The sequence below is a fragment of the Chionomys nivalis genome, chromosome 6 (genome assembly GCF_950005125.1).
Source record: "Chionomys nivalis chromosome 6, mChiNiv1.1, whole genome shotgun sequence".
Lineage (NCBI taxonomy): Eukaryota > Metazoa > Chordata > Mammalia > Rodentia > Cricetidae > Chionomys > Chionomys nivalis.
The window spans coordinates 86,110,570-86,123,334 of record NC_080091.1 but is presented as its reverse complement, the minus strand read 5'-3'; the positions used below and the strand labels follow the sequence as shown (position 1 = coordinate 86,123,334).

The window sequence follows — 12,765 nt, the reverse complement described above, 5'->3', positions numbered from 1 at the left end:
TTTTTTTTTTTTTTTTTTTTAGCTGTCCTGTAACTCAGAGATCCATTTGCCTCTGCCTCTCCCAAGTGCTGGATTAAAGGTATGTACCACTACTGCCTGGTGAACACCAAATTTTTTCTAGTAGCATTTTTTTTTGTGGGGTTTTTATTTTTTCCTTTACATTTTTCTCTGCTTCCATCTCTTCCTTCTTTCTTCCCATCTACCCTCCCCTGTGATCCCAATGTTCCCAATTTACTCAGGAGATCTTGTCTTTTTCACCTTCCTATGTAGATCCATGTATGTCTCTCTTACGGTCCTCTTTGTTGTCTAGGTTTTCTGGGGTTTTGGACTGTAGGCTGGTTTTTTCTTTGTTTTATGCCTAAAAGCCCTTTATGAGTACATATTATATTTGTCTTTCTGAATCTGGGTTACCTCACTCAATATGTTTTTTTTCTTAGATCCATCCATTTGCCTGCAAATTTCAGTATGTCATTGTGTTTTACCAGTGGAACACCTGATTTTTGAATACTATCACGTGTATCAATTTATTAACTCATTCCTCTTTAACATATGCAGATTCACATATGTGGTAGTTTGAATGTAATTGGCCCCATAAATTCACAGGGAGTAGTACTATTAGGAGGTGTGGCTTCATTGGGTAGGTATGACCTTGTAGGAAGCGTGTCTCTGTGGGGACTGGCACTGAGGTCTGCTATGCTCAAGATACGTCTGCACCAGCACCGTGTCTGCCTGCATGCAACCATGTACACCATGACGATAGTGGACTAAACCTTTGAATATGTAAGTTGCCCCAATTAAATTATTTTCCATTACTAGAGTTGCTGTGGTCATGATGTTTCTTCACAGCTAGTATAACATACTTCTATTAACATACATATAAGGTACATTAAATGTTAAATTTTCTGTTTTCAGATAATTTTTGCTAAAAATCTGAATTTGAGAAAATAAGTTGAAAGTAATTTTAGGTTCACATGTGAAAAAGAGAAAAGTAGCTCTTCAGTGCTTGTATGTGATTTCAAGGAGTACTTCCAGAAATTCTCAGATCCACGTCCCAGTGTCTGTAGACTGCTGTCTCCTTCTTTCTGTGCTTTCGCATTCGGCACCCATCTTTCTATGTAGTTGTGGTATAAATAGAGCACACACGGTCAATGTCTGTTTTGGAAATAATTCTGGAGGGCCAGGCATGGTACTGTACACCCTTAATCCCAGCACTCAGAGGAAGAAACAGGTAGATTTATATGTGTTGAAGCCTAGCCTCCATCTACATACTTAGTTCCAGGACAGTCAAGGCTAGAGGGTGAGACCCTGTCTAAACAAACAAACAAACAAACAAGCAAACAAACAAACAAACAAAAACACAAATCAAGACAGAACAAAACATTGACTTTGATGGAGAATGAATCATAAGCAAGCTGACAGAATGGGATTGGGAAAAACAAGCAGATGTTGACATGAGAAAGGTAGACTCATAGTTTATCTCTTTTTTACCAATTACCACATTCATCATAAATCTATTGACAGTACATATTTATTTTCTTTAATGGCACAATTTTAGAGACATCTTTATTAATACAGTTATCAAATTAATTTGCTATTATGAGCTTTATTTTTAGTATTGTTATTTTCTAGCTTATATAAGCATAATTACAGAATCTTTGGGAAAAACAGCCTTGTAAAGGTAGAACTTATTACATGGTGTATTAATTTTTTTGTGACATGAAGAGAATAATAAGTAAAGAAAATTAGGAGACTAGTGAAGAGGTTTTATACCATTAAACAAATATCTATTAGTATAGAAGAGGAAAATGATCTAAAAGACAGTGAAGGTACTATCACATCTTCTTCCTGAAAGTAAGAAAGAACAGAGTTTCAGTATTAGTAGGTTCTTTTGAATAAAGTTGTATAGCTATTTGAAATCATTTGTAAAAGAAACAAAAGCATCTCACTGGAAGTTTTACACTGGCTGAAGCTCACACTGTTCTGAAACACCTTTCAGGTTTGGTACCAGTAGCTTGAATTGATTTGCATGATTCAAATAGTGCATCAGTGAGGTGCTTTTCTAGAAATGAAAGGATGCTCTTTACTCCTGACTGTGCTCCTGATGGCCCTTTTCTATTGAAGTCTGCTCAATGTTGCTTCTTCCAGAAGGGTCTGAATGAGCTCATGAGAAATTTGAAATACCTTGTCCTTTAGTTTGCTTAGTAAATGTCTCTGCATTCCTTTCTATGTGTGTTTTTATTAGTAGTATAACTTTAATGATGCTTTCCTAATAAATGAATAACGTATCTTCAGTAGCCAAACAAGTTCATTAGACAAATATCTAACCATGGTTATATTTAGGATATAATTAATTAATTTTGAAATAAATTATTTTATTATTTTACTATACTTTATTTAAAACAAGTAGATATTAACATTATCACAGTATTTGGTTAGCAAAACGAAAAGATGCCTTGGAAGGACTGACTATGTGGAGAACATGTGATTTCTTTTATATAGAAACAATATATTCAGTATTTATGTGACTCATATCAAGTTTATAGTATAGGCAGATATGACTTTAAGAAGTTAATTTTGATTTTTAAAAGGTGGCTACCAGATGCCCAGGGCAATGTCCCCAGTTAGTTCCTTGGGCACCTGAGGATAGGGAACCTGAAATGATCCTATCCTATAGCCATACTGATGAATATCTTGCATATCACCATAGAACCTTCATCTAGCGATGGATGGAGATAGAGACAGAGACCCACACTGGAGCACCGGACTGAGCTCCCAAGGTCCTAATGAGGAGCAGAAGGAGGGAGAACATTTACAACGAAGTCAGGACCACGAGAGGTGCACCCACCCACTGAGACACTCGGACCGATCTATGGGGAGCTCACCAAGGCCAGATGGACTGTGACTGAAAAAGCATGGGATAAAACCGGACTCTCTGAACATGGCGGACAATGAGAGCTGACAAGAGGCCAAGGACAATGGCACGGGGTGTTGATCCTACTTCAGGTTCTGGCTTTGTGGGAGCCTAGACAGTTTGGATGTTCAACTTCCTAGATCTGGATGGAGGGGGGAGGACCTTGGACTTTCCACAGGGCAGGGAACCCTGACTGCTCCTGGGACTGGAGAGGGAGGAGAAGAGGAGTGGGGGGAGGGGGAGAGGGGCGGGAGGAGGGGGAGGGAAATGGGAGGCGGGGAGGAGGCGGAAATTTTTTTTTTCAATAAAAATAAATTAGGCAAATCTCATAATCGGTGTGGTTTTTGTAGGCAGATTTAAACACTAGCTTGTTTTTCTATAATCTTTATGCTAAGAATTCTTTGTTAATTTTAAATGATTTTTTTGTTAAAAATTGTCAGGGCATTTAAGCTATAATCTTGGCAAAAGAATACCTACCAAAATCTCCGAGTGATTAAGACAATGTCTTATGGCTCTCTTAGTTTATCAGTCTTGACCTAGTGAGAAAGAACATTCACAAGAAGCTCATATTACAATTAAAATCAAGTTACACCCTGAAAAATTGATTTAAAATAATAATTGTTGGCTGTTTTTATTCAGAGTTATGGCAATATATTATTACTTACATGTACTTTTATTATAATGTCTCACTTAGACCATAGAAAACAATTTATTTCATAGAATGAATCTTTGGTCACCCTACCTTCTGTTCTGGAAGTACTGGGGCAATAGTTGGGTCTATTGCAGGAGTGAAAACATTCTTATTGCTTGGTTTTGGTGAAGTTGGAGGCATGAAAACTCCTGCATTGTCATGCTTAAAGCTGACTGGTTCTCTTTGTGAATGCAGCGGACCGCCTTCTATGGGCTGTAAGATCAAGAACAGGACAAAGTGGTTACATCTCCAAGTAGACCCTTCAAACTCGGGAGACTGTGAAGCTGAAGGGTTGAGGGGCACAAATAGGCATCACATTAAACAATATATGTCTTATTAGTTTTATAGCTCATAAACTATCTTAGAAAGGTTGTGATTATATTTCACAAACATGGTTGTATATTGATAGCTACTTTTAAATTTATTCTTTGAGAACATCATACATGTATGTGAAGTATGACTAATAAAAACTCAGAGACAGAAATTGGGGTTCAACTTGAAGGTCTGAAAAGCAAAGCAGTCAGGCACTGGCTCTTACCTCTACCTAGGTCTAAAATGGTGATCCTGCCTCAGGGAATATCAGAATGAGACTGAGAGCTGTCTCCTATCATTTAATAATCCTCTCTAGTTCTGGTACTAATGGTGTGTGCCATGGGATTAAAGGCAGGCACTGCCCGGTTTCTATGGCAGCTAGTGAAGCTACTGGGATTAAAGGTGTGTGTCACCACTGCCTGGTCTGTAAAGCTGACCAGTGGGGCTGTTTCACTCTCTGATCTTCAGGCAAGCTTTGTTTATTAAAATACAGATGAAATGCCAGTACATGTATGCATGCAGTGTGTTATGATTATATCCATCCCACATTTTCCCTTCTAACTTTTTTGGAGTATTCTAGCACATCTGTCTCTTAACTTCAGGTACTTCTCTTTCTCCTACCTCTCTTTCTGCTCCTCCTCCGCTCTTTTTTTTTTAAATTAACATACCCCACTGCATCCAATTAGTAAAGTTATTAAACATGTTGGTGTGGTTCATTCATTAGTGCATGTGTTAGCCATTAATGAATACACCACCAAAGAAAAATGACTTTCCCTCTCCAAGTCATCAACTGCCAATAGTACTCCAACTTTTAAATAAGGTACACAGAATAGTTCCTGGAAAAAGTTTTTCAGTAAATAGTTGAGGAATTGATTGATTTAAATCTTGACTAACAAAGATTACAGGGGGAAGATCAGTAATTGTTGATGATAATTGTAACAGTATGTGGTAGTTTGAATGTAATTGGTCCCTATAAGCTGGTAGGAGTGGTGCTATTACGAAGTGTAGCTTTGTTGAAGTAGGTGTGGCCTAGTTGGAGGAAGTGTGTCATTGTGGGGGCGGGTCTTGAGGATTTCTATGGTCAAGATACTGCCCAGTGTCTGCATCTACTCCATATTGCCTTCTGATCAAGACATAACCAGCACCATGTGTGCCTGCATGCCGCCATGCTCCCCACATGATAATGAGCTGACTATCAGAGACAGTATGTGAACAACCCCAATTTAACATTTTCCTTATAAGCGTTGCTGTGCTCATGGTGTCTCTTCACCCTAACTAAGACACAGTGTTTACAGTAAATGAATACTACTGAAGAAACTTGGAAGTTCTCATTGTCAATTTCCAGTTACCGTAGGTTTTGTAAGGAATCTTACCATCCCGGGGGTTTCTGGAGCTGTGCCTACAAAGGTGTCTACAACTAAATGCTGCTGTCCTCCTTGTACACCCTGAAGAAGCAGAAGGATAAAGAGGTCTAAATCAGTGATGGATCAGCATACATTCTTTTGCCAACCAAAGCACTCCAGCACAATTCAACTTCTTACGAGTTTAGATTTGAGAAAGAGAAAGGCCACTGTAGGCAGGAGAGAACGGGCACTCGGTGTGCTTCAGGTGTAGAAGTCTGTAAAGCATCAACCACAGGAAATGCTGTGTCTGAATGCAATGAAGCTGGAATATGAGATTTTCTAGTGTCATGGTAAGAGACCAAGTACAAGTGACCTCACATCCTGGTTACTACTAGTGACTTGCTCCCCAGACACAGCCTCAGACTTGTTCTATTACCTTCTATCTGATCCCTAAGACACTCAGAGAACACCTCTACTCCCCGAGCATTCCCTTTCCAGGACTGACTAGTACTTGAGTATTCTCCCTCCAAAACCATCCAATGCAAGTTCTGTAAGTCCATGCAAGTGCACCTAAGAAATTTTTCTATGGTTTCTTATGTGTGTTCGCATAACAATGTAATAGGTAATCAGACTTCATCCATCTAGAAGTGTACTCTTGGTGATTTTTATTTGAAAGGCACACTTGTGTTTAATAGAGAAGCAAGTAGTACCAAATATATTTTTAGATATTTAAATTATGCATTTACTCACAGGTTCTGCTTGTTGTGGTATGTATCCAAATTGATTATAGAACTGTATCTGTCAGAATTTTGAAAAAGGTATTAGATTAATTGTGACAATTTTTGTCATAAATTTTTGAAAAATGATCACTTAAAATTATATGTGTTTTACATTAATTAAATGTTTTTTGAAAGTCTACATCTCTTAGTTTTCGAAAATCAACATTGAATGTTAAGACATCTTTGAACACATATCATGAGAGATCTGAATTTAAACTGAATTCTCAAATTTGTTTTAGGCTTAGAAAATGAATATATGTTATCAAATTGTATTTCAAGTTCTAGAGATCACAACTATTTTACTTTGCAATCTTTCATATTTTAGTGTTTTCATAATAAGCACATAAATATATTTATATTACATATATTACATATAAATTATCATCTGAACATATATTTATATGTATATATACATATATTACATATTAATAGAGAAGCAAGTAGTACCAAATATATTTTTAGATATTAAAATTATGCATTTACTCACTGGTTCTGCTTGTTGTGGTATGTATCCAAATTGATTATAGAATGGTACCTGTCAGAATTTTGAAAAAGGTATTAGATTAATTGTGACAATTTTTGTCATAAATTTTTGAAAAATGATCACATATATTTGAAAATATATATGTATGTATATATATATATATAATGAGTACTTGTAAATTCTAAATGTAAGAAAAATCCAATTCAGAAAAAAAAATCAGTTTTGAACCTGATTTTATTAGAACCATTTACTGACTTCATTCATTGAGATTATAGGCTTAGTGTGTTGCCACAGTAGTTCAGAGTTTGCTTCTAAGAGAGACACCATGTCCTATTCTGTGAAGTCAAATGACTGAGTGCACTATCCATCCTCAATTATTCTATTCTCAGGGTACTTACCTTTATTCAAGATTGAACTAATCAGATTAAAACCAAACCCACATAGTACCTGTTCCTCAAATAGCTGCGGGCCTGTTTGCTGAGGTGATGATGTGACCGCTTGTTGAAGTTGTTCCCAGGGCAGAAACATGTAAACTGGGTAGTACCCAAACATCTATGTGTAAACACAGAGGTACACAGGAAGTTTCATTAGATCAGGATGAACAATATTTCTCACTCTTTTAATATCACTAATACCTTTAATCTGGTATTATAGGTATGAACTACCATCTCAAGCAAAAACTGAACTGTGCATAGCACTTTTACAGTGTTGCCAAATTTAGAAACAACTTGTACCCAAAGTGATACCAGACTTCAATTTTAGAGTTACATATTTAAAGAACTTAGGATTCAACTAAGTAAATGAAGCATGTGTTCTTCTAACAAATAGTATCTTTAAAATGTTATATATAGGTTAGTGTGCAAGCCTCTAAGGAGAGATAGTCTATGCAGTATTTTTCCTATAATCTTGAGAATTGTAATTTTGCAGAACATGATATTAAAAGTTCTGCCTAGTGAATGAAAAGGAAATTAAATTAAATTCTTAATGATTTCCATTTTATTACAATAATTCTTGGGCGATCAAGAGGCTCAGGATTAAAAGCACATGTTTCTCCAGTAGATGACCTGGGTTTCCTTGCCAGCACACACATTGTGGCTCAAAACCACCAGTTAACTCCAGGTCTAAGATATCCAATGCCCTCATCTGACTTGAGGTGCTACATGCCTATGGTTCACATGTATACACATAGGCAAAACACTCATAGGTGTAATAAATCTAAATGCATTTTAAGAATAATCTTTATGAATTTTAGAATATTAGAGAAACCTAGGAAGTGATAAAACAAATAAAAGCACAAATGTTGCCATCCTTTGGGATTCTAGTTATGCCTTTGTGCATGTACATAAAGAGCCTGTGGAAAATAAAAATAAGGAGTATGGTACATGGATACACTGTTTAATGCTGAGTTATCTTTTGTATCATCAGATGAGTACAGTAGCTATAACATTTGAAGATAATGTAACCATGTTTCTGAAATAAATACAATTTGCATAATAGGTTTTTATCCTGGACAAGAGTAAAAATCACCCATTAAACATCCAGAAACCCAACAATATTTGTCTGGTCAAGTAAGTGATACCTAGCGCCTAAGGCGGGGCTTGGTGTTTGTAATTTTCAAAATTGCCCACTAAGCTTTTGGTGTAAAGCCAGTGTAGAGAGCTGGATTAGCGGTTAAGAAGGGGGAAGAGAACTGACTTCTAATTCAGGTATTTAGTTCACTGGGATAAGATACTTAATCTTGTTAAAACTATGTTTCCCGGTCCTTGAAATGAAGTAATCGTGTTTGTCACATATCTGACTCTCTACATACTTGCGATATGCAATGAGATAATGTCTAGAATTGTGTTATTATGTAATGGCGGTGGGAGTGAAACTTAATTGCATAATAACACTTACAGAAGAGACAAACAGTGTAACTTTGTTTGAGCAAGTAATAATCTTCGTGTGAATAGTGATTTATATGTAGCCCCATTCCTTTGAATCCGAGGTATTATATAATTAGCTAGTATTAACAGAACTTTCTGTATTAACATAACAAATTTGTTAGTTAATATAAAATTAATTTTTTATTGTTGAAGGAAAATTTTCACTTAATTATAATGTGACGCAAATCATAAGCACTGCATTCAAGAGTGTGGGGCGTTTCCAGTGGAGTTTTATAAGAGATGAATAATGTATGTTAGTGTTATTTTGCAATAAAAATATGATCACTATAATGTGTATTATTTATAGCTACATATCAGATATAAATGCAAAATTCTCTGAAACAAAGTTTGAGAGAGTACAGAGTCAGCTCCTGGGATTGTTCCCTTGTGTAGGCACTTAAATACAGAGAGAGACGACATGTCCTGGTCTTACTGAACTCTTTCCCTCTGCATAGTGATATCGTAGATATGCAAGGGTCCCAGAGATCCTATTTGGCTCTTGTTCTTAGAGAATCAAGTAAACCCAGCATCAGTAGATGTCTAGAGGCCAGTGATCGCGCCTCTAGCCAGTGATGGGTGATCCACAAGTGACGAAGCCCTGATGTTGGAGACCCAGGGGAGCAAGAGGTAGTGCTGTGGAGAGCGCACTTCTGTGTTAGCCATAGGATTCTGTCCACTCACCTGTGTCTGATCCTGAGGCACTTTGAAGGGAACCACATAGGACACCTGGAGAAAACAGACAAACAAACCCAGAGAATCATATAAACAAATCATACTCGAGTTGTTACGTAAAATTCTTGATCTGCTCTTCCTAGAGCTAGCTTCCCATGTATCATTTGCATTAGCAATATCCACTAATGTTTTATCTTCTACATGAGTTATTATTCATGCAAATTATGCGTCTACATACTCCTGATTACTGTCTATAATTTAGGGTAATAGATTTTAATGTTATTTTTATATTTAAAATTAGAAAATATAAGGAGATGCTTTACATGGTGGTTGAAACAGCATAGGAGACATAAGACACAATAATACTCTTGTCCTATATCAAAAATTTAAATTATCACAACAACTTTTATGTTCTGTCTTACAGCCACAAGATGGAAGAAGTTCCACTTACAAGGTTAGCACCCTGTGGGGTCTGTGGTGGGGTCTGCTGCTGTGAGGGTTCTGGTTGGCCAGCCTGGCCTACTTGGGCAAGCCCAAACTGTCCTGGGAAAAATCCAGCAAAGCTCTCTAGTGTTGAGAGTGGAAACTGTAGGCCTCCTGGGACCTGAGCTTGTTGCTGCTGCTGCTGCTGCTGCTGCTGCAGAATCCCAGGGAAGGGAGAAATCCAGGAGTTAAATGCACCCTGTGAAAAACAAAGATAGAAAGGAAACATTACTCTCTCATATTAAAAAAAAAAACTTGAAATCAAGACTGAGAAATAAAAATAAAAATGTAGACAATTTATATATTTTAAGTTTTGTGAGAAGACATCTCAGCTCATTATAAACAAACCAACCTCACAAATAAGAGGTTTTCAACTGTCATGAGAAATATGACATGCAAGGAGTTGAACAAAGAACACAAGTTTCTGCAGAAATTTGACTGAATTCAATTTTTTTTCTTTACTATTCCTTTTGGTTGGCTAGATACAGCTTTGTTTAAAATGGTTAGCTATCTCAAAAGTCATCAGAATTAGTGCCAGGCACATATAAAATTCTTAACAATATAAATGAATGCATTTTGTTCTCATTCCACACCATAGAACACGCACATCAGAAACACATTCCCTCTGAACTGTTTATTTACATAGCAGTACCTGAAATTCCAGTGGCAGAAGTCGACCATTATTCAGATTGAGGAGTAACTAGAAAAGGTGAGCCAACAGGAAAATGAGATGATTATGCATTCTGAAATGAATTCTACAGAGGGAGCACAAGCCAGAGCTAGTTGACTCGCTTCAGTTGTGAAGTGACACATTTCTCCACTAAGACTGCATTAAACCACAGTGATGGGAGATTTGGGTTGAAGACAAAGTTCAAGTTTAGCAATGCTGCCCCTACTATGAATGACACTGCACAGTTTTATCAGTTTAAGTTTTTCTTATTGAAGGGAAATTTTCATTTAATTATATGTGGAGTCAAATCAGAAATGCTGCATACAAGAGACAAGTTTTCAGTGGAGTTTTATAACAGATGAGTAATGTGTGTTAGTGTTATTTGTAATAAAATAAGGGTGTTTTAAGTTTATGCATCTGTATTTAATACCTACATTAGTACTACTGGAACAAAGTGGACAGATAATACTGTGTTTGGAAAGCTTATGATTACACAAGGAAGACAAAACAACTCTTTAGAAGCCACCTGGTAGACAAAACAACCATACAGCTTGGAAATATGTTTGGAGATTTTTAAGACCCAGTGGCCTGGGTGCAGGCTTTTATCTCTTTCCCTTTTATTTTCACTTAGAGAACACAGGAGAATGGCCTAATTACTTAAACTAACCTCATGACTGTTGCTAGCAGACAATAGGCGATGTGAGACAAGCTAAAAAAAAAAAAATAAAGAAAATGGTGAGGAAAGGGAATGGCATGGGTTTGTATGTTGAAATCAAGAGCACCATGCTCCACTTACCGGGGCTGATGATGTAGCTCCTAGGAGTCCAAGAAGAATTATAATTTTCATTTTCAGATGATATACCTACACAATGAGTTGTAATACTTAGCTTTAAAAGGTACTCTTTGCTTAAAATTTCATGACAAAAATAAAGGCATAGCAAAGTTCATCAGATGGCACTGTCAAATCCACGTGCTAACTGAGTCAGTTTCAATTTACTTACATTTTACAGCTCGAAATAAGAGTTATCTGTATGACTATCTCTTAATGTAGGTATTTATGAAGAAAATTGTTTGCTTGACCACAAAACTCATTTATTGGTAGATGATGTAGCCATATCACTGTTAGCCTCTGAATGAAGGGTATGCATTCTCCAGTCCGTGAAGCTCCATCCCCCCCTCAATACACACACACACTCTGCCTGGGATCAACTGACTGGGTCTTTGTTATTAGGATGATCTTAATGTCTGCAGTGAAAAAATATCACAACAAATATCTACCAGTACTAGGCCAAAGAGAAAATTCCCATTAGAAGTCTAATAATATTCAAGATTATTAGCTGTGGTAGTGGCAGCATTGTCTTCCTCATCCAGGAGAAGGTAAACAGCAGTAGCAATACTTACGGCAACTGTGGATACTTTTTGCCTCTATCTGTAAAAACACCTACTGTATTTCACACTGCGGCCATATCCACATGTCAGGGTGATCACTGTAGCGTATCAGAGTTTGGTTTTTGAAATATCAAAGCAAAGATCCGATATCTTACCTTACTCCTTTGTAGAATCTGTGTCCCTTTCTTTCTCAGTTTTGCTCTTCAGATCGTCTCTTAAAATTTAAAACCCATCTTTAGAAAAAAAGGGACCAATCATCATTGAAAGGGACCAGTGATTCAGTGGGTTTTAGACAATGGCTTAGCTAATAACCCCTTTCCTCATCGTCCTGGTGGTGTATGGGCTCTCACACCCTAAGTGATGCTTTTCAATTACCCCTGAGACAATTCTCTGGGATCACTCTTGGTTTCTCCATGGTCATGACTAACTCTCCTGGGCTAATTTTGTTCCACTCCTTTTATCATTTTTAAAATAGATACCTTAAATTAGTAACCCCAAACCCTTTACTAAAGTTAAGACTCTGTAAGTGATGATTTTTTTTTCCTCTGAGAAGAAAATTCAGACTGCAAATACAACTCAGATCTTGGTAGAAGTACAAAGCTTAGGTGGTAACAATATTATCCAGGGCTCTGCCATTAGGCTGAGGTAATGTGAACTAGATTTACTTGTTAGTTTATTTTTTATCTGAAAATAGATCATTGTCTCCTATAATACATCCAGGACATATTCCCCTCCCTTCACTCCTCCCAGCTCCCCCTGCACATTTTTCTTCCTCCCCAGCTCCGTATCCTCTCCGTTCTCTTCAGAAAAGAGAAGACCCCCAAGAGACAACAACTAAAATGATAAAACAAGATGAAATAAGACAAAGCAAAAGTCCTCATAGTGAGGCAGGATGAGGTGACCCAATAGGAGGGAAAGAGTCCCAATAGAAGGCAACAGAGTCAGAGACACACCAGCTCCCACTGTCAGGATCATTTCTAGAGTATGTCACTTTAGCTTTTTGAAAACAGTAGTGAATATTTTTCCATTTATGAAGTAAAATCCTAAAAAGTCTGAATTTCTAGATATCTATGAAATGAATATTCTTAAATTAATCTATGAAATGA

The 12,765-nt window shown here is 36.9% G+C and overlaps 1 protein-coding gene across 1 annotated transcript; it reads right to left on the bottom strand.

Moving 5' to 3' along the window:
• Positions 1 to 3,417: 3,417 nt before the first annotated feature.
• On the bottom strand, positions 3,418 to 11,117 carry Odam (odontogenic, ameloblast associated). Its single transcript, XM_057773148.1, has 10 exons — positions 11,067 to 11,117; positions 10,938 to 10,979; positions 10,253 to 10,300; positions 9,569 to 9,799; positions 9,127 to 9,171; positions 6,968 to 7,072; positions 6,524 to 6,571; positions 5,288 to 5,359; positions 3,654 to 3,815; positions 3,418 to 3,447 (listed from the first exon to the last, which is right to left on the bottom strand). The coding sequence occupies exons 1-10, from the start codon at positions 11,115 to 11,117 to the stop codon at positions 3,418 to 3,420; spliced, it is 834 nt and encodes a 277-aa protein (XP_057629131.1).
• Positions 11,118 to 12,765: the final 1,648 nt, after the last annotated feature.